Source organism: Chroicocephalus ridibundus, chromosome 1 (assembly GCF_963924245.1).
Source record: "Chroicocephalus ridibundus chromosome 1, bChrRid1.1, whole genome shotgun sequence".
In the NCBI taxonomy this organism is placed as follows: Eukaryota; Metazoa; Chordata; class Aves; order Charadriiformes; family Laridae; genus Chroicocephalus; species Chroicocephalus ridibundus.
Window position 1 is genome coordinate 103097823 of NC_086284.1, and position 27846 is coordinate 103125668.

The 27846-nt window shown below is 38.7% G+C and overlaps 1 protein-coding gene across 1 annotated transcript in view; it reads left to right on the plus strand.

The window, feature by feature from the left end:
- Window positions 1-746: 746 nt before the first annotated feature.
- Window positions 747-27846, plus strand: part of RCAN1 (regulator of calcineurin 1) — a 42516-nt gene continuing 15416 nt past the window's right edge. The window contains exon 1 of the mRNA XM_063345914.1: window positions 747-1118. Within this exon, the coding sequence (XP_063201984.1) occupies window positions 870-1118 (249 nt within the window). The 5' untranslated portion in view covers window positions 747-869. The remainder of the gene's footprint in view (window positions 1119-27846) is intronic.

Here is a 27846-nt window from a genome sequence, read left to right on the forward strand (position 1 = left end):
GAAGTCGAAACACTTTTGGTCTCGTCCCAACAATAGGATACATTTGAAAAAAAGTGTAAAGAAAGGGTGAAGATTAGCTGCATCGGTCGCCAGCAAGAAGAGATGCAAGTGTCCAAACAATGTTATGGGCTTTTTATTTTTCCTCTAAGCTTCCTTTATGTTGTCTGTTCAGCAAACTGTTTGCAGAACATGAAGGGTTGGTTGGCTTGTCCTTAAGGCAGATAAGAGAATTAAGATGTACACGATGGCAACTTTCGACTGATTTGTGTTTGAGTAAGGTCTTATTTATTCATCTCCTTGTTGCACAGTATTCCTTGTCCTTTAAATCAAGACGTGTTGTTCCGTGCTCCACTTCTGCCACAAACCACAGCAGGCCTTGGCCAGCCACCTTGGCCCTGGGTTGCCGCCATCACCCCTGACCAGGCGGCCACACTTACCGGGCATGTGCCCAACCTCAGCTGCTGGGTCACCTCACCCTCCACGCCACCCTCAGCGCCCTGCCGCCGCTCACGCCCCGCCGTGTGCGTGCCGCTGCCCCACGGGCGGCCGCCCCACGACCCGCCGGCTCCCTCACACGCTTCGGTCCGCCCGCTGCCCTCACTCAAGATGGCGGAAGCAGCGCCCGGCTCGGGCGGGCCCACCTGTTGCTGTTGCGGCGGCTTCCTATTGGCTCATACGGCGCCGCGCGCCCTATGCGGGGGGGGGGGGGAGGTCAGGAAGGCGCCGTTGTGTTGAGGGAACAATAAGGGGGTGAGGGGGGGGGCGGTGTAAGTTTTGTGTGCGCACGCCAAGGCAGGGAGGCGCGAGGCCTCGCCTCAACCGACACCAGGCCCGGCCCCGCCCCGCCGGGGCTCCGCGCGCCCCCGGCCATGGAGAGCGGCGGTGGCGGCAGGAGGGGCCCGGCGGGGCAGGAGGAGCCGTCGCTCCGGCAGCCGCTGCCGCCCGGGGAAGCGGAGGAGGAGGAAGAGGAGGAGGCGTTGCTGCCGCTGCCGCCCGAGGCCGAGACGGACTGGAGCTTCGTTGACGGGGAGATGGATGCGGTGGCACTGCGGGACCTGCCCACTGCTACCATCGCCTGCAACCTGGACCCGCGCGTCTTCCATGACGGACCGTGCCGGGTGAGCGCGGCGGCCGGGCGAGCCCGCCCCACCGCCGGGGGGACGGCGCGGCAGGGCCGGCTCCCTCTGCCGGCGAGCAGCCGCCGCCGCCGGCTTCCGCCGGTGTGGGGAGCGGCGGCCTGCAGCGGGGGCGGGCGCTGCGGGCCGGCGGTGGCGGGGGGCGGCCCGCCTCCGCCCGGGGCTCGGCGCGCGCCCGCTCCCTCAGGAGGCGGGGAGGGGACGGGACGAGGCGGTGGCCCCGCGTCCCCGCCCGCTGCCCTGACGCCGAGCGCGTGTCGGGGGGCGCCGGGGCGCTGGCCCAGCCTCTCCGCGGGCGCGGGGTCTTCCCTCGGGTTTTCCCTGACCCCGGGTCCGTGTGGAGGGTCGGCCCGGCCGATCCACCCGCCTGCAGACGTAGGTCAGGGCGAAGAGGTGCACAGAGCAGAAGGGGGGGGAAAACCCCTGCCCTGGACCGCTCTGCTCGGAGGACCAGCAGCTTGTTGATGTATCCGAAAGCGTCAGGGGGGACAGGCGGGTGACAGGAGGGTGGCAGACAGGGTTTGGAGACCTGGGAAGGTGGCAAGTTCGTGGGCAGGGGTCCGAGTGGGTGAGGAAACTGCCCACCCGCGGACAAAGGGAGCTGTTGGGTGGCACACGGGGATCTATAGTGCTGGTCTGAGTTGAGGACTGCTTGTTTAAAAAATAAAATAAAATTAGCAGCCGTTGTTTCAGAGAAAGTTAATAGCCACTCTCGGAGGAATCCTATAAACAGTCTGAAGTAAACTGCAGCTCTAGGTGTAATAAGTGGATACAAATATTTCAGAATTGCTTCTCACGTTATCTGTGGCCTTCTTGATGAAGAAGTAATTCAAATCAATCTTAATTTTTCATCCTTCTCTCAACCCTGGCCAGAACTAAAGAACGAGTGAAACTAACTCTTCTGTCAGTTTTTATAGTTGGTTTTGCTATCAAGCTCTTATTTTCTAGTGACATTAAGGCTGAAGTTTTTAAACAGATTGAGATTAAATGAAATGGACTCGAAAAATTAGGCAATAATTGTACTGTTTTAAAATGCTATTAAAACAATTGGCTGTCTCTTTGTGAAAAACAACTTAGAGTTGTTGTAGTAATAGTCTAACAACTCAACCCTGCAAACAGTTATAATACATTAAAAATGAATGGGGAATACAAGATGCAGCTACATGGTATTCCAGTTACTTTCTAAGGCTATATAACTTTTAATGGCAGTATACCTTTGTATGGCTTTGGGCACCTTCAGGTGTGGTGGGAATGGTAAATTGGGATTTACCCTGTTTACTTTAATTGAAATTCACTCCAAGTATGCTTAGGAAAACACCTATTATCAGTTCTATGTAGTATCATCAGTTGCATGTAGTAGTAGTATTTTCTTAGGTGGATTCTTGTTGAAGTGCATGTTTTCAGACAGCAGTTAGATGGATGACAACGTAGATGCATAACCCCATGCAAGTCCAGGAGGTATCTGAACACTTAAACCAATCTCTCCAGACGCTTAATTTAGATTGGGACAAAGTCTTGCGCATTCCTAACGCTACAATAAAAAATTGTTGTAACTACTTCTTTTTTTGTTCTTGCCAAGTGCTGCAGCAGGAAGGAATGCAGATTACATAAAATAATAACAAATTAATTCGAGGTTAATCATCTCAGCATAAACTGTGTTATCTTCACTATGGATGACAGCATGTATAGTTACTGCAGCAGTTACTGCAGCATAGCTGTTGCTTTTAAAATTTAAATTCCTAAGGCAAAGAATGAAAGAATTCTCTTGAACTTGAATACATATATGTATCCAAGAGGGAAGAAAAATCTTTCTCAAGGTTTTATAAATAATGTGAAATAAATTAAAAAAGCATTGAGGTGCTTGGGACCTGGTGTTTTGTGAATGTGGTAGATGTATACAGACTTTCAATAGACCGAAAAAACAGCTTAGTTTTTTTGCTAACTGAATCTCAGACTTTAAAATACATTATTTAGCTTCAGTTAATACGGTTATAGAGATGGCAAGAGCTAACTCTTTAAAGGTGGAAATGTATGACTGCTGTGTAGGAAAACAGCAGATTCATGGACTGGATACATTTCTAATGTGTTCTGGTGGACAAATGTCGGGCAGTTGCAAAGAGAGGAAAAAGCAGAACGAGGCACTAAGGCTGGATCTCAGACTGGATGTGTGAAAGGTGGCTTCAGCACACTGCTGTTAGATGGCATGAAAAGAACAAGGTTATATTAGAAGTGGGGAGAATATTACTGTCTTCCATGCGTGTATACGGTTTTACCTTAGCATTTACTGATTCTGGTATCCAAGAAAAGGAAGGTGTTTTGGTCTAGAGTGACGACTTAGCATCTGAAAATAATTCCAAGGTAATTTCAATAGGCTATTCTTCGTTAGGGGGTTAATTTTAAGAAAATTCACTTAGTTTACTATAGGATGTATATCAGTGTAGCAAACAGCTGTGTGGAACTTCGTTTCTGTGATGATAAAGGAATGAGTAAAGGTATTGTAAAATATAACATCACCAGACATAGTGTTTTATAAATATTATATGAATTTTGGTGTGTGTAATAGGCTTGCTTCTGTTTTGTGAACTTCCTGCTTTTTCCAGTATATGTAACACTCCTAAAATACCTTGTCTTTTTTCCTCTTCAGTAGGCCCCTTAATAATCCTGGATTGCCCTATTTGAGGAGGGTTGATCCAATCAAAGGGGAGATAGGACAGCTAGGCGATGGCTGACAATATTTATTTATATTTTGCCCTCCCCCTTCCCAAACACTAATTTACACTTGAAATGCTGATTGTATGTTCTTGTTCTTCCTCTTCTTAAAAAAAAAAATAAAATCTTTTTTTAGTGAGGTGTGAATGTCACAGTTGAGAAATCTGAAGAAGTTTTACTGGGTTTCTGATCACTCTCTTAAAAATAGTCCGCCTTCTCAAGTAAGGTTCTATTAAATAACAGTTTGGTCTCTGCTTTATTCTTATAAGAAAGAATCTGGCTTGTTTAAATACCTTATGGCTAGTTTTTCAGTGTCAGTTCCAAAATATTCCAGAGAACATTTAAATACTCTCAGCTTTTTTTCTAAAGCACAGCTGGAGGAATACCTATAGATTCTGCATTCTCTTTTCACTGTAGTACAAGAAGTTATCTTAAATGAAAACTCTTTATCTGATCTTCAGGTTGGCTAGTTACCTCGGAAAAATGCTGTTCTGATTTCCTGAAGTGTCTTTTACCCCCAACCCCCAGCTTTTTAGTAGTTTTAATGTTGACTCTGTGGTTGAGAAATTGTAATTCTTTCTTAGAGAAAAGCAATATTTCTTCATGCAACATGCAGATGAGTTTGTATTCTTGTATACTCATTTAAAAAAAAAAAAGGTGTCAGTAGCTAATTACTAGACAGCAGTTATGCTTTTGCATATTTCCGTCCTCCTCAACTGGTATTCAATTTTTAAGAGCCTTTTTATGTCAGTAGAGGACACTCGGGTTTTTTTATAGAACTTCTACTGTCAAATGGCAAGTCCAGTAGGTAATAGGCTTGCTTGTATCTTGTAATCCTGGAGGGATGTGGCATACTTCACTGATGACTTTAAAGTTCTGAGTACAGCCACGGGGGGGCTAAATAACTTCATTTATGCCCTAGTAGTCTTTTGCTAAGTAGGTTACCTAGGTCTTTTCTAACTGTCAGTTTTCCATTTCAGCTTAATTGTAGACAAGTATAACTCATTTAATTTGTGAAAAGAGGAACATAAAGAGAATCTAGAAAGAATTCAACTTTGGGCTACTGAGAAAAGATTTGGTTAGGCTATTTATTTTTATTTTTTTTTTAGAATGGGTCAAGTTTCTTAAATTACTTTAAAATATCTATAATTGCCTTAATCTGCTAAATCTTGAAAGTTACCGCAAACTAATGAGCAGAATGTATCAGAAGGTTTCCCATAATTAGTGAAAATGTATGTTCATAGATAACTCCTGAAAACAGGCTGTTATGTCATGATAATAATTTTTCTCTGGAGCTTGCTAGGGAATACTTCACTGAAAGCTGGATTTTTAAAGAAACTGAGCTTGATTGCTTTTAAGTGCACTGGAAGGAGGAGTGAGCCAGTCTCCTGCAGCAGTTGTGTCCTCACATAACCTCCAGTGGCAAGCAAAAGTAGAACTGGCTGTGAAAGTGTCTGTGATTATTTACCTGTGGGGGGAGGGGATGGGGTGGGGGGAAGAGGGAGAAAGATTATAATTCTGTTTGAAGATAAGGCCTAAATAAGGTCATAAGTCTCTGCAGTAGTAAAACCAAGGGAAAAGCAGTAATGGCAGGTGTACTTAATCTTGTTAATGATTATCACAGCTTTAAAATTCTACTCTCTCTTTAGCTTTATGTAGTTTCAGTATGGAAAAAATTATTTCTGAACTGATCTGAAAATAAAGCCATTGTTAAATGAACCATGCTTTTAGAAATTTTTAACTGACTTACACCCTACTGGAATGATCATGAGATATTGAATGTATTTCATGTTTTTTAAATACTTAGAGAAATACCACTTCACAGGAAGCTTGTCAAATTTCTCAGGAGTATTTATGAAACTTTCTTTACAAAATAGTTCTTGGGTTTTCTGGTAATCTCTTCCTGTCGGTCACATGCCTCATTAATCCTTTTACTTAAAGTTTGTTAATCCTCTTAGATCACATTAAAAAAAATATTTTAAAAGTAAATTTCAAAAAGGTGAGTGTTTTTAACATGTTTATATTTTTGTGACCACAACTCTGTTTCTGGCAAAATGCTTCCTAATGGTAATGTAAAAATTACTTAATCTGTGCTTTTCTGCTTGTATTTTGAATATTTTCATTCTTTCTCTGCCAATGTTTTTCTCAAATAATTTTTTTTTGTGACAATGTTTATAGTTCTTTCTATGCTATTGCTTTCCAAAAATCATATCCCAATAACCATTGCTTTCCAAAAATCATATCCCAATAACCATTGCTTTCCAAAAATCATATCCCAATAACCTGTTTTTACACTGAACAATAAAATGATTAAGGAGGATTAAAAAAAAAAATAATTAAAAATCTTCCGTTATGAAAATTTTTGCAATAAAACTTCTGGAAGTATTTTGGTCCTGTACTTTCAGATGATGCAGAGTTATTCTGGAGCTATTAACAGGTTAAGGCAGACTTCTGAGTGATTTGAAGCCTGGAAATGATATAAATATAATGCTATGGCTGACGTAATAGTCTTTGACATTACGGTAGAGCATAATACCATGCTAATGCAGTTTTATGGCCCCTGAGATGCATCCAGTTTGCCAAGTGACCAGTCAGAACTTGTTCATATATCTGCATCTGAGGACAAACATGAACTCCTGAGAGTCACTGAGATGCCTAACCTCCTCAGCTTCTGAGGGTCTTGGGAAAAAATCGTTTTTGTCTAAAAAGGTACTTTATGAATGATACAAAGAGTTATAACACTTTATATGCATTCTGTATGGAAACCATGGCAATAGTCATGAAGAGGTGAAACATCCAGAGAGACTGAAGTTAGAGTATTCCTGACTTTTAAGACAAAAACTGTATGCTTTATAGACTCAAAGTAAATAGAGATTTTAATGCTTGTAGTTTGCTTGGTGACAGTGCTGTTCTGGGGTTTTTGTCCATTCTTTCTACTCTATGCCTTAATAAGAAAATGGAATTAAAATATGAATACTGTTGTACATATTATCAAGTATTAAAGTTGTATTCAATGTTAGTGTGTCTGTTTAGTTCAAGGATGGTGTCTTCAGTCTTCTCGCTTGAGTAGCTATATTTGGCCTGTGAGCCCAGAGTAGTTTTTCTAGTTGCTCATTTCCAGTTCTCATGTGGGATGCTGAGAGATGATTTGAATAAATTTCAAATAAATAATTCACTAAAATTCAAATCACAAAGGTGATTTGAATAAGCTTTGAGCTGAATACTCTGTTTTCAGCTGGAGTAGAAGGATTTGAAGAGACTGTACAGTATAAAAGTTTTTGGTGAAGCAGTGTTTGATTGCTTTTTTCATATACTTGGACTTTGAGGCATTGAAAAGTGATTTAGGTGGCTTCCTTTAACTGTTGTCCACATGTTACTTATACTTCTTGTTAAAGTACAGATAATACTAGCTAATGTAGTAGAAAGGCTGACTTCACAAGGGGAGGGAGAATTATTTTCATTTCTGTATCTCTTTGTTGTGCTCGAGGCATTTCAGAGTGCATTGTAACCAGTTGAAACCTTGATAAAATAAGGTGCTAACAGAAAACCCTCATGCTGCAGCTTTGAGTGTGTTGGTCTTGTTAAGAGGAGGTATTTGAGAGCAGGTTCAGGTTTATATTGTCCTTGGAGCCTCTGCAGGTCTCCTAGCTCAGGTGAAAACAGATAAATGCTTATTTCTATGTCAAAAATCCATGGCTAGTTAAGTCCTTTGTGTGCTGATCATTCTATTCTCCAAGCAAACAATGCAAATACCTTTATAAGTAGAAATAAAATGGAAATATATAATAATTATATAATATGCCAAGATAAGTCACGCATATGGGGTAAAATAGGAGTAAGCAGCAGACAAATTTATCATTGTTTAGAAACAGTTTCACTAATGGTGCACAAGATGGTAGTTGAGTGACTTAAAAATACCTAAAGTAAAAACAGATATTGTAAAATTGTCATTAAGAGCACAATGTTGGAGATATTAACAAAAAATTTTTCCATATGATCCAATGCGCTCTCAAAGTCATGAGAAAAGATCATAGGTAAAAATCTGTGCTACGAGATTAAGAGCTTTAATCTTCCTGGAGAATCAAATGGAAACTTGGAGAACTTTGTCTGGTTTAAATCACCGTGCCCTGGTCACACCAACAAGTCTAATATACGTTAGAACGCTATGGAATGTGTTTCCTTATATTCTTTGCTATCTGTCTTTTTTTTTTTTTTTTTTTTTTTTTTAAGGAACAAATTTAGCTTTGTTCTCCAGGAATACTGGAAAATACATACCTGTGTAAAAAGAAAAAATATGAAAATAATTACAGAATACTAGATGGGATACTAACTTGAAATTTATCCCAAACACCTCTCAATAATGTAAGCATTAATGAAATGATTGAGTGACTGAACTCTCCTATGCAGAAGAGGTTTAAATTGCAAAAAATACAATCTTTTTGGCAGCAATCATCCAGAAAGCATAATTCTACAGCCATTTGTTACTGAAATTGCTTATTCAGTTGGGCAACTTTAATAAGCAATGTTTATAAACTTGTATTTATAAATAATATTGGTCATTAATAAAGAATATGCTTTTTAATGTCATAACTGAATGTTAGAAGAACTGAAAATTAAAAATGAGATAATAATTTTAAAATGGTTGTACAAAGTTCATATATGGTATGTTAAATAGAAATGACATTGTAGTTTTGTTCTCATATGTGTGAAAACATATTAGAGATGTGTCTGTGTGCATTTGTTTTTGTTGGGTTTTTTTAATGGTATTCTAGGGAAGAATGCCACCTTCCTCAACTGGGATGTTAGGTAGTTTTAAATGGTATTGGTTTGGGTTTTTTCCTCTTGCTCTAAGTGTGACTAGATCCAAAGCATGGTTATATACTTCAGATTTTTCATGGAGATGCTGCTCAAGTTAGAGAAGAAAAATTAAGTTTTGTTGTTACTGTTGCTGTATCTTCTGATAAATAATCCAAGAGCTGTTTTGACACCAATGTGGCAGGTAAAACGGAATGCGAAAGAAGAGTTGGTGAAGCTAGTTAACGTTTTCTATGTACTTGTTTATAAAAAATGTAAGATAATTCAGAAGCTCTGCTTTTCACTGAGACTTCAACTTGGTGAAACAAAAGTCCCTCAGCCATGACATGGAGACTGTGGATGTTTTTTTTTAATTTGTTTTGGTTTTTTTTTTCCCTCTCAAGACTTGATACATCTGATTATAGAAGTATCTGGGGGATAGATCCAGCTGAGACTCTTGTAAGTAACATAAGGACTTCACTTTGTGACAAGCGGATTCTAGACACCTCTGGCCTAAAAGCAACTAGGAATCACTTTATAATTAGTTACAGATTTTTCCATTCAGATAGCCAGAACCTGTCCCTGACCCCCAAGGGAAACTGTATTTTTTAAGTCTGAAGAGGTCATTCATATAATATGAATTATTGTAACCTGGCATTTATGAAGGATTTCCAGGCTTGGTGTATTTTTTTTCCTTAAGAAAAAACCCAAGAAAGACTCAGTATCCACCAAATTCTACCAAAAATTTTGAAGGGTGAAGGATATTCATTTCCATGAGACAGGGGAGCTGTGGGAGTGAGCCACTGTGTGAAATGTTTCCACTCTTATTTTTCTCACAGAAAATAAGAATATGCTGGAAATGCATTAGCGCAGCTGAAATATTCACTGTCTTCAATGAACCTGAAGTTGGGACTGAGGTCTAAAGCATGATTTTTTTGCAATTTCTGTGTGTGATGCAATAACTGTGGAAGTCATTGTCCTAGAATGTTTAGGAGTCCAGGAGCCTAATATTAAAAAAGGGGTGGGACTGATTCATGAGTAGTATCTGTCAAGCACAGTGATTAGGGTATAACTTAATCCTCAGGGTTTGCGAAGTGCTGTTGCCAGGTTTAGATGGGAGAAGAGTAGTCTATATATACCTGGCTTTATACCTTTTGTCTCTTTCTCCAAGTACTTGTTACTGCTGGAGATACATAGAATGGCTTTCATCTTTTCATTAACTATGTGAGTCATTACTTATTGCTGGTCCCACTCATAAATCATAGGGCGTGCAGTGGATTTCATGTATTAAAATGTAATCTTATTGTCCAAGATAAACTTTTTTCTTCACTTTGCAGACTTTCAGATAGTTCAGAAGTCAATAGTTGGATTTGAATTGTCTTTCCTTTTTGAAGTTTTCTTTTTTGGAGTTATTTTGGTGTTGGCTGAGTTCCTGGAAAGAAAAGGCAGTCTTAGATATTGACTTGAGAGTACATTGCAAACCTAATGAGTTGGATTTTGGTTACTTGCTGTTCCTGAAGTACAAAAGGTGTTAGGAAAATGCAACACACACGCTCCGCGAACACCATAAACTGTGAGACAGTGCATCTCTTTGATGCAACAGTGGTTTTAGGAGTCGTAAATGTGACCAAACTGCCCTGTTAGGAGAGTGAAGTAGGAGTTGAAAGTATGGTGATTAGTTTTTTCCTGTCTAAATTCAGCCTGGCTGAAGGATGTTTCTGATGGGGTAAACTTGAGTCATTGGATGGACAATTGGCAAGGAGAAGAATAAGGTGCTTTTGGCAGTTCTCTCCTGGAAGCTACCTTGTAGTTGCCCTATTGAGAAGCTGCAGAGAGCTTTCTTGAGGCATACACCGAAACTGCTGTAAAAGCTTAATGCTGTAATAGGTGTGTGTCTTGCCTTTTATCTGTAAATATGCTGGATTGCGTGTTGGTTTTGAGTGGAGATTATGGTGTGATGAGGATTGTTTGACAAATGGATTGATATATATGTGGGTCTGTATCACACTTTTCTTAAAAAAAAAAAATAAATCTTGGTATCCTTAAAAAAAAAAAGTCAGACTTTGACTTTTAGATGCTGTATAGTGAGTAAAACAGAATAGCTTTGTTTTCTTTCATTGACGGAATACCATTCTGGAAGCTTCTGTGAAGGTTTGGGCCTGCTTTCAAAACAAGGGACAGTCTGGATGAAAAAGCCTCTTAAAAAAACAGGATGCTTTCCAAATAAAAACTGGCTGAAAGGCATGGAGAATTGTTTCTCTTTTTCCTAGAGATACTGTTTCCTTTCTCTGTAGAGATAGGAAGCCAGGGTAACTGAGCTGGCGAACTGCCAGAAGACACAAGCTGTATTGTTATAATAAATTGTTTTTTTCCTCTTTCCGGTTTTTGTAGGTGAAGAAGTTGTTCATAATCCATATAGCTAAATAAAAGCCATCTGTGGGCTTCTAATGAAAATATGAGAAAGGGAGGGTGTAACCCAACAAATGCAGATAATACACGTTTTGAATTGTGTTAAGAACAACTCCCATCTCTGATACTTCTTTATAGAATTTTGATAATTACTCGGGGTTGGTGGCTTTGCTAGGAAGCTGCAGTACTAATATGTCCATTACTATAGAAAGCTGAGGCTACTTTTAGTCCTGCTTATTGTCTGAAAGTGTGAATATGTATGTTGCAGAATGGTTTGCCCAGTTCAGGGAGGAGGATTGCATTAAGTATGGGCAAAAGAAGAAAAGATAAGAACTAAAAATATACACTTTTTATCAGGTTTTGATATTAAATAATAAAGATATTTTCTTGTGTCAAGTGGAACATATGTACTTGTGAAGTATTGTGGAGAAAGCTTATGTGCACGGCTTCTGTAAGCGAGAGGGAATCAATGGGAATTCGTGAGGTATGTGGATGCTTCTTTGCAGGATGGATTTTATTTTATTTTTTAATCAATTTCCTGTAGTTGGACTACTTGGCACTTTGGCCGTATCACATCAAGCCGATAGCAAAGATCGGTTGGCTAATGGAAACAGTGATTAAGGGCTTGAATTTTCCTGAGGCTCCAGGGTGATAGTGAAACAGCTGCTGTTGCAGGCAGTGGAAAGTATGAATAACTCTTGCCTGGGGTTGTATAACCAAAAGAATAATCGGATCAGAGAGGAGGTTAAATCATTGTGACTTCTATTAAAAACGCTGTTAGCCCATGTGTTCACGCCTTATTACAGCATATAATTTAAGGACACTAAATAGAGCCCACCTATTAGGCATGAATAGATAAAGCCTTCTATTAGGAGTCAGATATTTTTCTCTTGAGAAAGGAGCGGGGGAGAAGGTCATTTGCCTGAGAGGTGTATAATAACTTTGAACATGTTTTTAAAGTTTGGGTTTTTTCTTTGGTATATGGCAAGCAGACTTTAAAAGCAATTTTAGTAACCTAGCCCATAGATGATTAAGTGCAGTAATTCTTCACAGGAGGTGGTTTCAGGAGAGATTATTCCTTAATTAAGTACATGAGATACAGCTATGTCTCTTATTTCTTCCCAAGTAAGTTGCAAAAATAAAACTCTGTTCTTATCAATATTAGGCTGCAATGATGAAGTTTTCATCTCCCCTCCTGAAAAAAGTGAAACCCAAAAATTTCTATAGGAAGGGTGGGGGAAGCAGAAGATAGAATGAAATGCAGAACTGTATTGGTTTTCAGCAATGTTAATTGAAGTGTAAGTTCATAAACAAAAATGGTTGCCTTGAATATTCAGGAAGTTATAATAGTGTTACAAAACAACTCCTAAAACCGATCTTTTTTTCCCCTTCAGTCAAAACAGATGTGTTCTTGCCATATAAACAAAGAAATGAAATGCATCCAGAAGGCTCTACTGTTAGGTACCTCAAAAGCCAGTGTTTTTTGTTACCAGTAATTTCAACAGCAAAATTACTCTGAGGCATCTCTGATTACGTCAAGTGGTCATATGTCTATTTTGCTGGGGTTTTTTAATGCCAAGATATTGCCACTAGCAGTTGAAGTAATTCAGCCCTTGTTGCTATTGTGTGGCTACCGCAAAGAAAGCATTAGTTACATAGGAAGCTTCACAAACTTTGCAGTTAGGCTACTTGACTGTTAAAAAGCTGTAATAGAGTATATTGTAGTATGTTTGCAAATACAGGTTATATAATTTAACATAGTATCTAGTATGTCACTACCTTAATGTGCCCGAGAAAATTACAGTATACAGTATCTATAAGGTTAATTACATTAACCTTACCAAAAAATGCATGTCATGTCAGGATAAAATCCAGACTCTTCCGTGGCTCCTTTTATTATCTTTATTAGTAAATTTTTGAAATGCTCTTAAAACTTCTAGGTGCTCTTAGTATGTTCTTAGAAATACAATAACTAATTGCATTTATATTGTTCTTCTGTTACCCACCCAGAACATTCTTTAAAAATATTTTGAAACTATCTTCCATTCTTCTTTCACTGATTCCAGTGGAAAATTTCATTCTTTAAAGTTTGCAAAAATACCAGGCTGCTTCTAAACAGCTACTGTGGTTTTCTAAAGACTCCTGTGTTACAATGGTGGTGGTGTTTTTTTCTTTTTCTTGACTTTTGTTTTTCCCTTAGTCACAGAGAATGTAGCAGAAGAGTGGTCAGAAGATGAACACTGTAAAATATGTAACTTTTACTTGCCTATGATAATATCCTTCATACTTGCTAAACAAATACTGTCGTCATTCTATAAAGAACTAGTCATAAAAAAAACCCAAAACACATGCTGTTTTCATACAGTTATCTGTATGAATCTTATCTTCCTTATCTTCCTGAACCTTATCTTCCTTCTAACTTTGCACTCCCTCAAGTAGTAGTTTTGGCATAATATAGTTGCATTGTTTTAATGATAGTAAATAGTTAATTGCAGAAGTATTTTTCACTACATTTCGTCAGGATTATGGTCATGTTCTCACTCAGTATGGCAGTTCATATACCGTCATAGCTGAAAAAAAAACCCATAACAACTTAGAAAAATGTTTTGCAGACAATTCCTGCTTTACTTTTCAGAAATGACAGCTAAAGATCAAAAGAAAAAAAATAATCATTAAAATACACAAATGCAGCATGAAAAAATAAAAATAAAGCCAAGGTAATATCTAGATTTAGTTTCGCTTGTTATCCTTTAAATGACAAAGATGGTTAAACTGGGTATCTTAGGTAAGATTTGGCACATGTATGGAGTCTGAATTTTAAATATAAGCTATATTAAGTGCACCAGAGTGATAGCTGACAACATACAGCAAAGAATGAGCAGAAATGCCCCGAGATCCTGCTTTGCTTTTAGAAAACAGAAGCAGCAGAACTGAAAGTGAGAGGAGGAGGAGGAGGTTACTCCTGTTGTGTGATGAGGGAAGTGTTGATGAGTTAGGCTACTATGGAGGCATCCTGGCAACACCAGCCTTCCAATCTTGGAAGAGGCTATTCTTTCTGAGCAGCTGCTCTGTATTCTAGTGCCCTTATCACTAAAGCGGGGACTCACAGGGCTTTTGAAGGCTCTGAAGTGGGCCAAGTAGATAACAAGGCTGCAGCTGGATGGATACCTGCTGTGGGTTGTGAGTTGCTTCTAATAGCACAGGTCACAGTTTCTAAGAAAAGCCCCTTAGAATTGTCGTGAGATTTTGCAGCATTCCTGGCATTGTGTTGTATGTATGCACGAGCCTGTCCAGTGTTGTCAAACCATCATCACATTCTGGCATGAATGAACTGGGTTTGTGTGGGAGCGTTGCCCCTTTGTCTATTGTGTATGTTCCTTCCCTTCTGAAAATGCCAAGCATACTCTTACAGCTGATGACAATTCTGAGATCTGTGCGTGTTCAGTGGAAACAAAATTGAAATTGCCAGCTTCTTTCTTGGGAACCTCTGAAGAGCTGCCTTCTAGATACTGTAAATGACAGCAAATTTTAATTTACTAGCTGAAAATAATACCTGCTGTATTACCTACTATAATAAACCTCTGACCTCATAGATGGTGCAGTTCTGAAGGTGTGTTTGAAGCCTAAAAAACGGACAAAATGTATGCTACTCAAAGTGAATTAACCAGTATAAAATTATGTGCAGCTGCTTAATTCTTATGCACTGCTGTGAGTCCATTTCCCCCTCCATAATGCACAGAAGTTCAGGTGTTACAGAACACCACGCTGATTTTGAAGCTTTTACCTCTGAAAATCTACTGAACTAGCTTTTTATTTAATAGCAGACTTTCATTCAATTAGGAATATTTTAGTGATAGTCTTGTGGTACATTCCTGTAGAAGTCAGTGCAGAAAGTAAACAAAAATACTGAACAGTCAAGTCCCACTGTAACTTGTAATACAGGGGCGATGAAGAAGCGTCTGTATGGCATAGCTGGGACCTGAATTGATGCTATTTAGAGAGTCCTTTGGTCTGGGAAACGGATGATGACAATGGTATTTATTTTTTTGAGGGGTGTTTCTTTCCCACAGTTAATCAGCTATTAAAGTTATTTGTAGTAGATCCATTCTTTTAAATGCTGTGGTGAGTAATGAAACAGAAGGCATGTGATGCTTTAAAAAGTAAAGTCTAGTATTACTTCCAAATAAATAAATTTTTTAAAAAATCCTAGATTATAGGACAACCACATGGAATTATAAGAGTGAACTTCTGATCACTTAGTGGTTGATGGTAAACTGGAAAGTAGAAGTTACTTAAATCTGTGCTGTCTTTGCTTCTGTATCTCCCCTTTAAACCAAGCTGTGGTTTAAACTCCCACAGCTGAGTGATTGGGATGTATAGTTTAACCATAATTATTAGGAGGGCAGTTGCCCCATCATCTTGTCCTTAAAAATTGCCCAGGTGTAAGCTTTAAGTACTAGGTAAAGGATCTTGTGAAAACTAAGTAACAGGAGAACAAAAGCCAGCTGCAGCACCTCAGTGCTTTAAAACTGCAGTGCAATACAGCCACTTACAGATAAGCTATCAGCAGTTTGTACTAATGTAGTCCAAAAACCGAGGTAGTGTCAACAGAGGAGACGAGGTCCCTGTGCATTGGGGGCAGCTCTTGCAGGAGAACGTGCTGCTTGTGGCACTGAGGAATTGGCACAGCACTGGGAACAGTTAGGCTGAGTGGTGGTGTTAGCTCAGAAGGTCGGCCACGTTCTTTCTGAACAGTTGGATGTGGCTAACAGGAGTAAAGGCTAGGAAGACCAAGAAGTTAGCTGTGTGACAGACCATGAGTGTTTGGTGGGGGAAATGGTTGGCTCTATAAATCTAAAAGCTAAGAATTAGCGTAAGCAACTAAGTGCTGAAAAAGTCCTAATGTGTCAACCCAACCAGGTTGCCTTAAATCTTGAAGTGATGAATCTTATTTTTTAATAGATCAGATGTGGGACGCCAAAGTTTACTACTGAACAGACAGATCTGATTGCATTTATTTTATAGTATATTGGAGCCTCATCCATGTCAGACAGAAAAGGAATTACTGTAATTTCTACATCCTGCAGTTGCATTTAATTATAGATGAAACAGCGTGCAGTAGAGAAATTTAGAAGAGAATTGTTACTAGTTTAGGAGTGTGGGGTGGTTTGGTCGGGTCTTCTTCCTCTCCCCTATAAGGAAGAACATACCCTGGAAAGTTTTGTTATTGCAAGCTGATTTATCTTTAATGTAACTGGTGGTTTCTGAGCCTCAAACCAGGCAACTGACTCTTTTGGGTAGTTGACAATGTCGCTTCTCTTGTAAATTCACAAGACCATGGTTTCCTAAGGGAACTGCTGGTAAGATTTTTTTTTTTTTTTTTTTTTCCCTCTCCACTTCTGTTTTCCAACACACTTGATCTTTTCATGTACTTGCACATTATTGTTTAATCTCTCTTCCCCTCCTTTCCCACCTCCCTCCCCCCCCAGCATAAGTATCACTTTTGCTGACTGTTCTGGTTAGTGCTTTGCATTGCATATTGTCTTATTTGAAGACTCTCTAATTCTTTTGCATTTAAATCTGCAAAAACCTTGCTGTAACATTTAGGTTGCATAATGTAGAACTGGAAATGCTTGTTGTAAGCTCTTTTTTGCTCTGCTTGGCAGGTTTGAAATGTCAGCTAAAATTTTCTGAGTTGGCTTTAGAAACAAGCAAGGTAGCGCTTTCCTTAGAGCTGTCAGAATCAAGTGGCTTTGAGAAGAAGTGACCAGTCTGTGGTGGTTAAAAAAACAGCGTTTATGAAACTCTGACTCCTAAAAGAGTATCTGTTAATCATGCACAAACTGTTTTTATGAAGAGCACCTGAGCACGAGTGTGTTTTCCTCATAGTCAAACTTGTGAAATGAAACGCTTTATCTCCAAGCTTTTTACAGAAGTAGTTCAATCAAAACCCAATTCATCTGGAAAAAATGATAAGCCTTAACTGTTCACATGTGAAAGGTGTCTTTATTTCTGTATTTACTTAAAGGCTAAGTATACAATCGTAGTCTTTCCTCTGACTAGGACATTATTGTTGCAGTGACTTAATGAAGTTCCTCAGAAATACCTTGGAGAGTGGCATTAATAGCAAACAGACTAAGAATAGCTCAGGGCAGCACCCTGAAGGGAGCTGTCAGCCTTTCTTCCCTGGCTGGAGAAAAGGCTTTGTGGTTGTATTATCCAAAATAGGGTTTTGGGGACTATGAGAACAAGCAGACAAGAAATTTGAAAGCAGTAGGGAAACCTGAGAAATTGCATCCGTGTTTAATATCGTACTGAAATTTCCTTATTATTTAACCTTCACTGAGAAATAGGAACAATTTCATAACATTGAAAATCTATTTTGATAGCACTGTTTTAATTACGTGTGTAATAACCTATGTTTCTAAAATTGTTAAAAATTAATAGAGCGTAGAGTGTAAACACTTCAAGTAATTTCAAATGGGGTCTTACTGGAAGCCCAGCAGAACTTGCCTGAAGCGAGGACTGTAAAGCTCTCATCAAAATGAAATTTGTAAGTGATATTCAAGCTATGAGAAATGTGAGCAGTGCTTTGTCACACTGTCTGGGAAGGGAGTAATTGGGTAATCAATTGCCCTTTTAAGCAGGAAAGAATGTCTGGTGAGAGAAACCAACCTGTTACCCATTGAATTGCACAGAGGCAGCAACCCAGATATAAGTCATGTGAAATGATGTTACATGCGGTTTTACTATACCCGGAGCTTATCTGCATACTAAACAAAATTAAGTTCCTTTAAATTTCTTAATGAAAATGTGAGGAGATGATGGTCCTGGGAACTACTTTGAAGACTCATTTGTTTAAGTAGTACCCTCTTGGCTTAGGCTTGATCAGACAGAGGGTAACCAGAACTTTGATCAAGCACTGTAGTCAGCCTCACTGGTGTGTGCTGTGTGGAACTGACACCACAAGGGATTTTAGAAACCGGTTGGGCAAGTAGTTTCAGGGAACTTGTAATTATTTCACAGTCCCTGTATGTAAATAAACTCTTTGTTGTGACTTCCAAGAAAAGAACAAACTCTTAATGCAAGTATTCAGAGAGGCTCCTTCTAAATTTCCTTTAAAAAAAATAACAATAAAATCCTGTTTCCTAGGGCATCTAGGGCTGGAGTTCTAGTAAATGGGGATATATAGGAAATGGAGTGAAAAATATGCATATGTTTTGCTTTTTTCATAATATTTTTGGGAAAAGATGATCATTGAAAATAAGCATTTAGATTTCTCGTCAAAAGTTTTAAACAAAATCAAATTACACGCACCCTCCACCCCCTGTCCTCGACCTACCCTGTTTCCCAAGGCTTTTGTCTCAGAGGATTTGGCAGAGAACATTTCCTCAGAGATGCTCCTCTTAAAAGGCCAGGTAAATTTCTTGCTGTGTAGAACATCATTTTCACCTAAATCTTAAATTAGGCCAGAGTTTACAATTACCACCTTTCTATAAAGAAGCAAGAAGAATTGTGTGGGAAACTCCAATTGTGTTTATGACTGTGTCTATAGATTTGGGATGCAAATGTACATACTTTACTGCTTTCTCTTCCCACATGCACACTGATAGAGGATAAGTGTCCTGCTATTTAAACACAGTAGCCCTTTCTGGGTTAATGGAAAGGGCATTAGATCTGCTGACAGCGCTGTTCTTTAAAGCTTCTTTTTGCAGGAACTGTTTGTGTTTTCACTGGAGCCTAACAGCCTCTGGCTTTCGAGGTTGCCATAAAGTCAAATTGCTGTAACCCGTCCTCATAGTCTTACCTTCAGTTGTATTAAACAGGTAACTGTATTTATTGATAGTTTGGGGTTTTTTTTTTGTGTCATTTTGGCAGCAACATCTAAACAGTGATAAATCCCTTCTAAAAGGAGCTTACAGTTAAGGACTTGATCCTCCTTTCATTTAGGAAAGTGGCAATGTTATGGCATCTTTAACTGGTGGTGGAATCAAGACATAAAATAGAGATGTCAGGATCAGGACGGGCAAGAGAGGATAAAACAGACTATTAAAGGATGTACTAAGTCTAGTTACATGTTGAAGTAGTTACATGTGTGTAAGCCTGGAGTAACTTGTTTAGGAAGACAAGTGTGTGCATGTTTGCTGTGATGTCAGTTATTCTGGATATAGGAGTGCTTGAGTTAACAAAATCATGTTTGATAGAATGAAGTCACTAAAACATGCTGTTTGCCTCTAAAGAGAGAGTCTCAAAGATTCACAGTTAGAAACTAGGCAATGAGAATATGCTGCTTTGCATACTGTGCAGACTTTGTGAAAGGTTTTCCAGGAAAGTTGAGTACAGCCATGAATCACTTATGGAAAACCCAGTGGAATCAATTAGTCAAAGAAATATTTGAGTGCCCACCCTTTGCCTTCTGCTATCAGGAAATAGTGCAGCTTTCCATGATTTTATACAAATCATGTGGCATAAATAAGGAAAGCTATAGTTAGAATAGCAAGCAATTACTTTCTCATAGCTTTCTACAAATGCTTCTTTTTAAATAAATACAAAATTTAACATCAGACAAAAGGTGTGGGTATTTTGGGGGAAATCTTCAAATTTTTAAGATGCTCAGGGCATTTCTCTACTTTCTTCTCTGAACTTGCCTCTTCTACCTGTGTTCTCCTGCTGACATAACTTAAAAGGGGGGGGCTTTTTCACAAATAGAGAGTTTTCACACTCTTCTGAAACTGTTACTTGCCTTCTCTCCTTTGACTGTGAGGCTTTTACTTTCCAGGTAACAACAAAGCGAAGTCAAAGACTGCAGAATTGAGACAGCTTAACTATAGAAATGGAGGCTTCTGCATCAGTACTCAACGAGTTATGTATTTGACAGTGTATATACACTGCAGTATTGATAACTGTTGTTCAGAGAACTGATGGAAAATTATATATGCAGTAAACTGTCCAAGTATTTCTTTACTGGATGGGCATGTTATCAGTGTAACTATTAGCCAAGTTCTGTGGTCTGTTGTGCGGTTCACTCGTGTAAATGTATTGAGGTGTGTCAAGTTTCATGCTCTTTGCACTGGCAAGTGTGATCTGAATGGTGTTAATGATTATAGCATTCAAGACTAACAGGGTATATCAGAAATGCCAGAAAAGCATGTGGGGTGAGTGAGTGTACAGCTTTCAGTCTTCCTTGGAGCAAATCCTGCAGTGTTTTTTTGTGACACAGGCTGTTGATCCAAAAGCCTAGGGAAGCTCTTGGTGTTTGGAAGGGAGTTGCTTGGACTTAACGACATCCTTTCATAGATATGAAGCTGTGAATATTGAATGACTGACAAGACTCACTTTTTGCTGCTTCCTCTTCCTTGATGAGAGATGGTTCTGCCAAAGACGATTACATCCAGGTTCTTTTAGGGGGATGCATAGGAAGTTTGTTTGGGTTTTTTTGTTTGTTAGGTGCTTTTGTTTTTTGTTTTTTGGTTTTTTTTTTTTTTTTTTTGTGGGCAATAGCTTGTGTGTGGATATATTCTTGATTAAACCAGTTAGGTCTAGTGGAATAGGTTGAATACTTTGGTAAGTGAAAGCTGTTAGATTCACTTTTCCTGTTCAGCTGTACTGAACTGTGTCTTGCTAACTTACTGGGCTATTTTTTGAAAGAGGGCAATGTAAAAGAATGGCACTTAGGCAACTTTAACTTTGAATTTCTTTGGAAAGTGGATGGGTGCCTAATTTCCAGTTAAATACATCTGAAGATTTTAATGACAAGAAAGGGCTTTTAGAAGTTAATTCGTAGTCGTGGAAGATACCATTGATCTGAACACTGTCCTCCTGTGCTCTGTATACAGAACCAAGCTTGAACCTATCAATGCACTTCTCCATATATTTGGATACTTTTTTTCTCCTTAATTTTTGTCCACTTTACCATGTTCCAGATAGCTACTTGTAATTCTTTCTGTCCCTTCTGGCTTCTGCATTCTCATTGCATGGCCAGCAGGTCAAGGGAGTGATTCTGCCCCTCTGTTCCACTCTGGTGAGACCCCAGCTGGAGCATCCCTGGAGGTGTTCAAGGCCAGGTTGGATGGAGCTTTGAGCAATCTGGTCTAGTGGGAGGTGTCCGTGCCCATAGAGAGGGGGGTTGGAACTAAATGATCTTTAAGGTACCTTCCAACCCAAACCATTCTATGATTCTTAAAACCAAAAGCGTGCATGTCAGTATACTCTTCAGATTCATGTTGCTTGCTCAGTATGCATTTCAGCTTTTATGTGCAAGTTAGGAGGTGGTCCTTCTAAAGTATCTTTAGCCCTCACTCGTTCTTGTTTCGAGCTCTGGAAACTCCTAGAAAACCAAGAAGACATTTTTTCCTGAGGTAACTTCAGTGATTTTTATTTTCAAAATTTTATTATAGCATGTGGATTAAGTGAGCCCCTAAAGCTTGCAGATTCCTTTGCACAGTAAGCATATTTCACAGACTGTGGAACGAACGTCTGTCTTGCTTTGTATTTGTGTCCTTGGCCACCAGCTTCTACAAAGTTGTGAATTCTCTCTTCTTTACATCCTGCGGCATACTCTGATACTTGTTCTAGCTTGTCTGGAGGCCCACATACGCTGCCTGGCTGGCTTCTGCCAAACAAAATAGCTGACAACCAAGTTCTGCATGCTTCTTTCTTGGTCTTCCTACCCTGCCCAGTCTTTGATATTTTCACGCAACTCTTTATCACAAATGCTGTTCTTTAACCCTTTATCCTGATATCATACTTGATTGAAGCTTGCCAAGAGGCTCAAGACAGTGTACTTTTTGCCTGCTGCCTGATGACTTTGACAAAACTCTGTCACTTTAAGGGACGTTTTTCTTCTGTGGATTTATACATGCTTGAAGGAGCTCTTTCAAAGCAAAACACAATAAACAATGCCTTTTTTTCCAGATCATTCTTTAAAGGATTAAGTAATGTCCTGAGGAGATTATCCCTGAATGATGTCTGAATATAGGGTTATAGGCTCTTAGTAATCCTCTAAGTGAACATAGAGTGTTCCTCAGAAATTCCTAACCTTTTAAGATGCTATTTGCTAATGACTATTTTCTGCTTTCCAGGTGAGAACAAACTTTATGGGCTTTTTAATATACTTTCTAGGTATACAGTAGTCGTAAATATTCTTTGCTCTGTTCTTGTGTCTTCCAAAGAGACACCAGCTACTCTGGACTGAATGGTTTATAGCTTCCAAATGCAGGATGGTTTGAAGTATAGATGAGTGGGAAGGAATTCTAGTGCTGATCAGGCTTTCAAGAGGCATTATGTGAATTAGTGACAACTGAGCATCATGGTTGCTCAGTTCAGGTTAACACCTTTGTTCCAAAACGTCATCTCTTTAACAAAGTAGACAGGTTTCTTGGAGATTTTTCTTAAGAGGACTCCACTCTTTCCTCAGCAGGCTTATTTGTGTTCAGTTTAAGATGCTGTTTTGCACAGGTATTAGAGTATTTGAGTAGCCTCTGTCTGTATAATCTGTCCATATGGACAGATTTATCTGTTCTGGCATTGCTTCTTATTAAAAATATTTTTCTCAATGAAACCAACTTAATTAAACAGAAATTGTTTCTCTTCGAAAATGCTCTCAGGATATAAAATACTAAGATACTTACTCTTTTTTTGTAAGTCCACTATTCTACTTTGCACTGTAATTTTGCAGACTTTTGGATGCTAGTTTTTAGCACTTAGAAGTCATTTTTCCAGGTGGAATGGTGTTTTTAAATGAACAGAAAAATAGTTGCTTGTAAATATACTGTATGAAAATGTTTATTTCATTCCAGAGTACTTTAATGTAGGCAAAACTGTAGCGCATTTACTATGGATCATTTGAGTAAATTCCTTGCAGGAATGGAAATATGTTGAAAAAAGACTTTTAAATTTTGGAATATATTTGCCATATTAAAAAGTTTTCTAAATGAGTCTAGTTGGTTACTCAAATATTCTGTAGTGGAATTTCCAAATTACCACTTTTATGTTGCCAGTCAGTGAACAGGAATTCAGTGTTTAATGCTTGGAAATGTAAGTGTAAGTCATGGATTTTTCCAAGGAAGGAATAAGCACACTGTAGGTATTTATTTTTCAGATGGTTGGCTGGAAAACTGTCACACATCGAATCTGTAAATAGCCTTTCTGTGATAGAGCACAGCTCTTTATATTCTGTTTGAACATATGTAGGCTACATAATGCAAGCATGACAACAGTTCATGTATTTTAAGCTCCGATTAAAAACATAATCTTGTAAGAGTCTATTCAGTAAAAACAGCTACTTTCCTTCTTGGCAGTGCATTTGGAATCTGTGTTTAAAAAAAATCATCAGTGGGTTATTTGAATCTTTTTTTAATCCCTCAGTGGAGTAATTGTGGAGTGGATAGCTTCTATGTGCAGAGAAATGGCTGAATTCAGCACTTGGCTTCATAGAAGCCTTGCTGACGTCCATAGGTGTTGCACACTTCTGTGGTCAAAACTCTGGATCCCTTGGCATTATGGCTTTCTGCTGAAAGGAGATACAGCTTCAGGGTACACTCTGTAGTTTCAGACTTCAAATAAATGTTTGTAATTGCATTAAGAACTAATTTGAGTAGGATTTCTTCTTTATTCTCCTTTTGAAATAATAGCAATAGGTGCAGATAACCTTCTGGAAGCTTGTTTTTTTTCCTTCTGTCATGTGAAAAGCTGTTGAATTAAGATCAAGAAAATTAGGAAGTTAACTGGCATTCATTGGAGCAAGCCTAGGCTGCAATTCACATGTCTCTTATAGGTGAAACTTTAATTGAAGGGAGAAGAAATAAGGTTGGAACTCTCAAGAATTATTAAATGGTAAATAAAATTGTCTCACAAGTTTTGGAGATCCCCTGAGGAAAAACTGATTGACTGTTCCAAACCATTCTCCGTGATATTTTATTCAAATGAAAGCACTCCAAAGTTGCTGTAAAGTAATTGGACTGTAGGCAAGCCAGTATGCTGCTTCAGCAAATGTCATCAAAGAATAATAATAGCTCGTGAAGATTTTGAATCAGCTGTAGTCCATCTGTGAGGGGGAGTAGTCCATAGAATGACACCTGTGTATTATCTTGGAGTGTAAGACTATACCCAAATTCTCAAAAGTCTACCAGAGTAATGTTGAGAAACAGCTTCTGGGAGGGGGGGGACCACCAAAACCACTGGTTTGAGTAAAGGTAGCACCTTGGGGGAAGTAAATAGAATGCTTATTGCAGTGATGGCCCAAGCTGCCTCTTTTTCTACTTTCATTAGCCTTGAGGAGTGTCCATCTGTTTTGGACAAACTCCAGACTGCAAAATTTCAAGACCTTCTGATGAGAAAATACAGGTGCAAGTGAGGAGTGAATATTGTTTTATCCTTCCCTATTTACTACTGTTTTGTTTAACTAGCCATGGTGAACTGATTTAATTTCCCCAGTGTCATCATGGAAGATTCATTGCAACTCAGAATTATAGTCTGGTTTGAGTAAAATCAGATAAGAATGACTGGGTTTTGATTTCTACCATCAGATGTCACATTTTGAAATTTTCACTTAACACGTTATAGACATGTCATATTGCAATAGACTTTATGGACTCGAGGAGTAGAGGCAATGGTGCAAGTCATACCAAAACACAGGTTGGTGACATGCTCCTAGCAGCTTCCAAAATCATCAGTAGAAACGTCAGCTGGTTTCAGAGTTTTCTTGCATTAGAGAACTTTGAAACTCTCTGTCTAACCAGTTGATCCAAAATACCTACCAGAGATCCTTGGTCATAGGTCTGGAAACCACTAAAACACTGTCTGATTGTTTCAGAAAATATTTGAAAACAAGACCTTGGTTGCTCAAAGAAAAAGTACTTAGGCTTCTTAAATTGGTTTATCTGAAGCTTTAATATGCAATGATTCATGCTTTATAATGGTAACTCTCGATTTAGATGTTGAGTAGGGGAATAAAGATTAGCTGACACAGATTCATTCCTTCTGCTTTTTCTACTCAGTACTGACCTTTTTATCATTATCTCCTTCATTATATAGAATGTACAAAGTGAGATAAAAATATCTTGACATTTTTTTGGTCTTCAGAAAAGTTTCAATGGATATGAAAGAATATTGAACAAAAATGCTACCTGCCTTTTAATCCTGCAGTGATTGGTGTGTGTTTTGTAAAGCCAGAGAGCTGGACAAATATATGTGTGTTGTTTTTTTTTTCCTCTAGCAACATTTGAAAGGCTAGGATGTTGACATCAAGCTTTTATTCTAACTTATTTTTTACATATATATATTTAAAAGACACGGTCTTTCATATTTCAATCTGGATCATAACCCTGCTCAATCATCTCAAAATTTAGTTTTTAAAAACTCCTGTTTTGTAAAATATAGCATGTCTTCATCAATGTACTTAAGTATCTATCAAAATGGTTCCCAACTTATTTGAATGGATTTTTAAAATCATAACTCAAACTTAGTTTCAGTGTTCTGTTAGCATTTTTCATTCATGTTGTGGATGCTGCTTCTAGCTCCAGGGTGGAAGGCAGCAATTCTAAGGCGTCCACTTGCTATTGGAACGCCTGAATATTGGGGAGCTTTGACCACGCTGGCATCCATTTGATAGGGTTTGAATAAATTACTCTCAGTTGTGGAACTGGATTGTAATACAGTACCGGATCCCTTACTGGTGTCTTTTTTCCTCTTGCCCCAAGAGATATTTGGGGAACTTGGTTCCTGTGTCTTTCTCTGTCTACATCCTTCCTTGTAAGCTGTTACAACGTGACTGCAAGAACTTCCATTCCTCGTCACTTCTTGTTTCAACTGCTGAAGATAGTTCTACTTACACCCCGTCTAAATTTAAATATATCTAGATTGACACTAAAGGCCCATTTCTTTTAAACTTGGTTCCTGTTCAGTCTTCAAACATGGTATCTTTTAGATACCGGTGTTCAAGCCCAGCACCAGCATTTCCTCAGTGCCCCTTAGCTCACCCTAATGCACGGACGACGTGCAGAGGCAGCATCAGAGCGCAGCACTCCAGCTGTGGTAAGTGTCAGAATATGTATGACGTGCTTAAAGAATGCATGAATCCCACTCTAAGCATGTGCCCTATCCCCTAGACCTCTCCCTCTGCTGAATCTAACTTATAAATAACTTTACAGCTGTTGTCTCTTTACAAAACAAAGTGCTCTTCATCTTCAGAAGGTGCCCCCTCACTCAAGAAATAATTATCTGAAGGGCCGTTTTTATTTTATTAGCTGATGTGTATAGCATGTCCCATTCTTTCTTAAATTGTTTCATCTTCCAAATCCACCTATCTGTTAATTACTGTCTAGATTTTTTTCCCACACTAGTATTCAAATAAATAACCTTGAAAAGGTCAGACTGCTGGTGATTTTTCCTAGCTATAGTGATAGGAAGAATACCTCATGCTTCCTTTACTTCATAGTTATACAGTGCTTATGAGATATTACTTTATATCTTGGGGGGTGTGGGAACATTTTTTTAACAAATAACTTCGTTCAATTCTGCTGTAAATAGTTTACAAGTGCTTTTTCTATAGTATGCAAAAATGGCCTATTAACACAGTTTAAAAGCCCTTGTTCTTTTTTAGTTCATAATAAATATAGATGATCTTTAGAGAATTTTACTCTTTCCCCTTTTTAAATCTTCACTCTGAGGAAAGGATTTATATAGATATCTACATTTATAGAAGCCTTCAACAGGTTTAAGTTAGAAGGGAAGAGTTGTTTAAGGATTTCCTGCCCTTCCCTTTCCATAGTTAGCCTTTTCTAGTGTGGCATGTGGACCGCTTCCATGATGAGTTATAGACTGTACTATTGTCCCCGTCACCTTTTCTTTCCTCTCTCTGCCTTAAATAGAAATAAATAATCAACACTGCAACTGCATCCGGCCATGGGAATAATCTTGTTTACATTTGTCTTGGTTAAAGATTATCATCTTGGTCTTTGACTTTTTACTTTGTGGAAATTTTTTTTTTTTCTTGCAGCCCTTCCCCCTCCCCTCCCAATATGTAATGGATTGAACTATAATATTGCTGGACAGTCTTTTTTAAGTATTTTCATCCACTTTTAAAAAGCATCTTATTTTCTTGAAGGTTATAGAATCATAGAATTGTTAGGGTTTGTTTTGCTTATTTGAAACCAAGTTCTCTTTCAGTGATGGGGGTGGGGGGAATGTTTATGATTGACCTTGCAAGAACTTTCTCCTTCCTTCTTTCAATCCTCCTACCCAGTTACTGCGAAAAGACTGGGTGTTTTGTATTCTCTTTCTACTGTAAATATACTGTCTGTAGATAATTCTGTAATTAAAGTGAATCAGTTCATGAATTTAAACAAATAAATACAGGAGAAACAGCTAGAGGTTTTTTTTTTAAACTTGTTTTGATTGGTATTTATCCTTCTATAATTTTAGGCATATAAAGGTGTTTGAGTCTTGCGTCTTAAGCGTGTGCCGTCTTAGTACAGGTGCAGAATCTTAGAGCTTTTCTGCTTGCTTTCACATGTTTTGCCTAACATCTTGGAAAATGGTCACTCATTCCTCTGCTCTGTTTGCTCTTTGGAAGCTCTTCCTCTGGAAGAGCTAGGAATCTAAAACAGAGGTGGCACCGCATACCAGATGCCTGGCCTTTAATTTTTGTCAGCTGAGTCTAGTCATTGCAGTCTATCTGCAATAAGTATCTCTGCTAACATACAAAGTATGCCAGTGATAATTGTGCTGAACTAGTGCTCTGATGAATATTGCTGTCAAGTATTGAAGCTTTATTTCTGAAAAGTTGCTTTTTAGATAT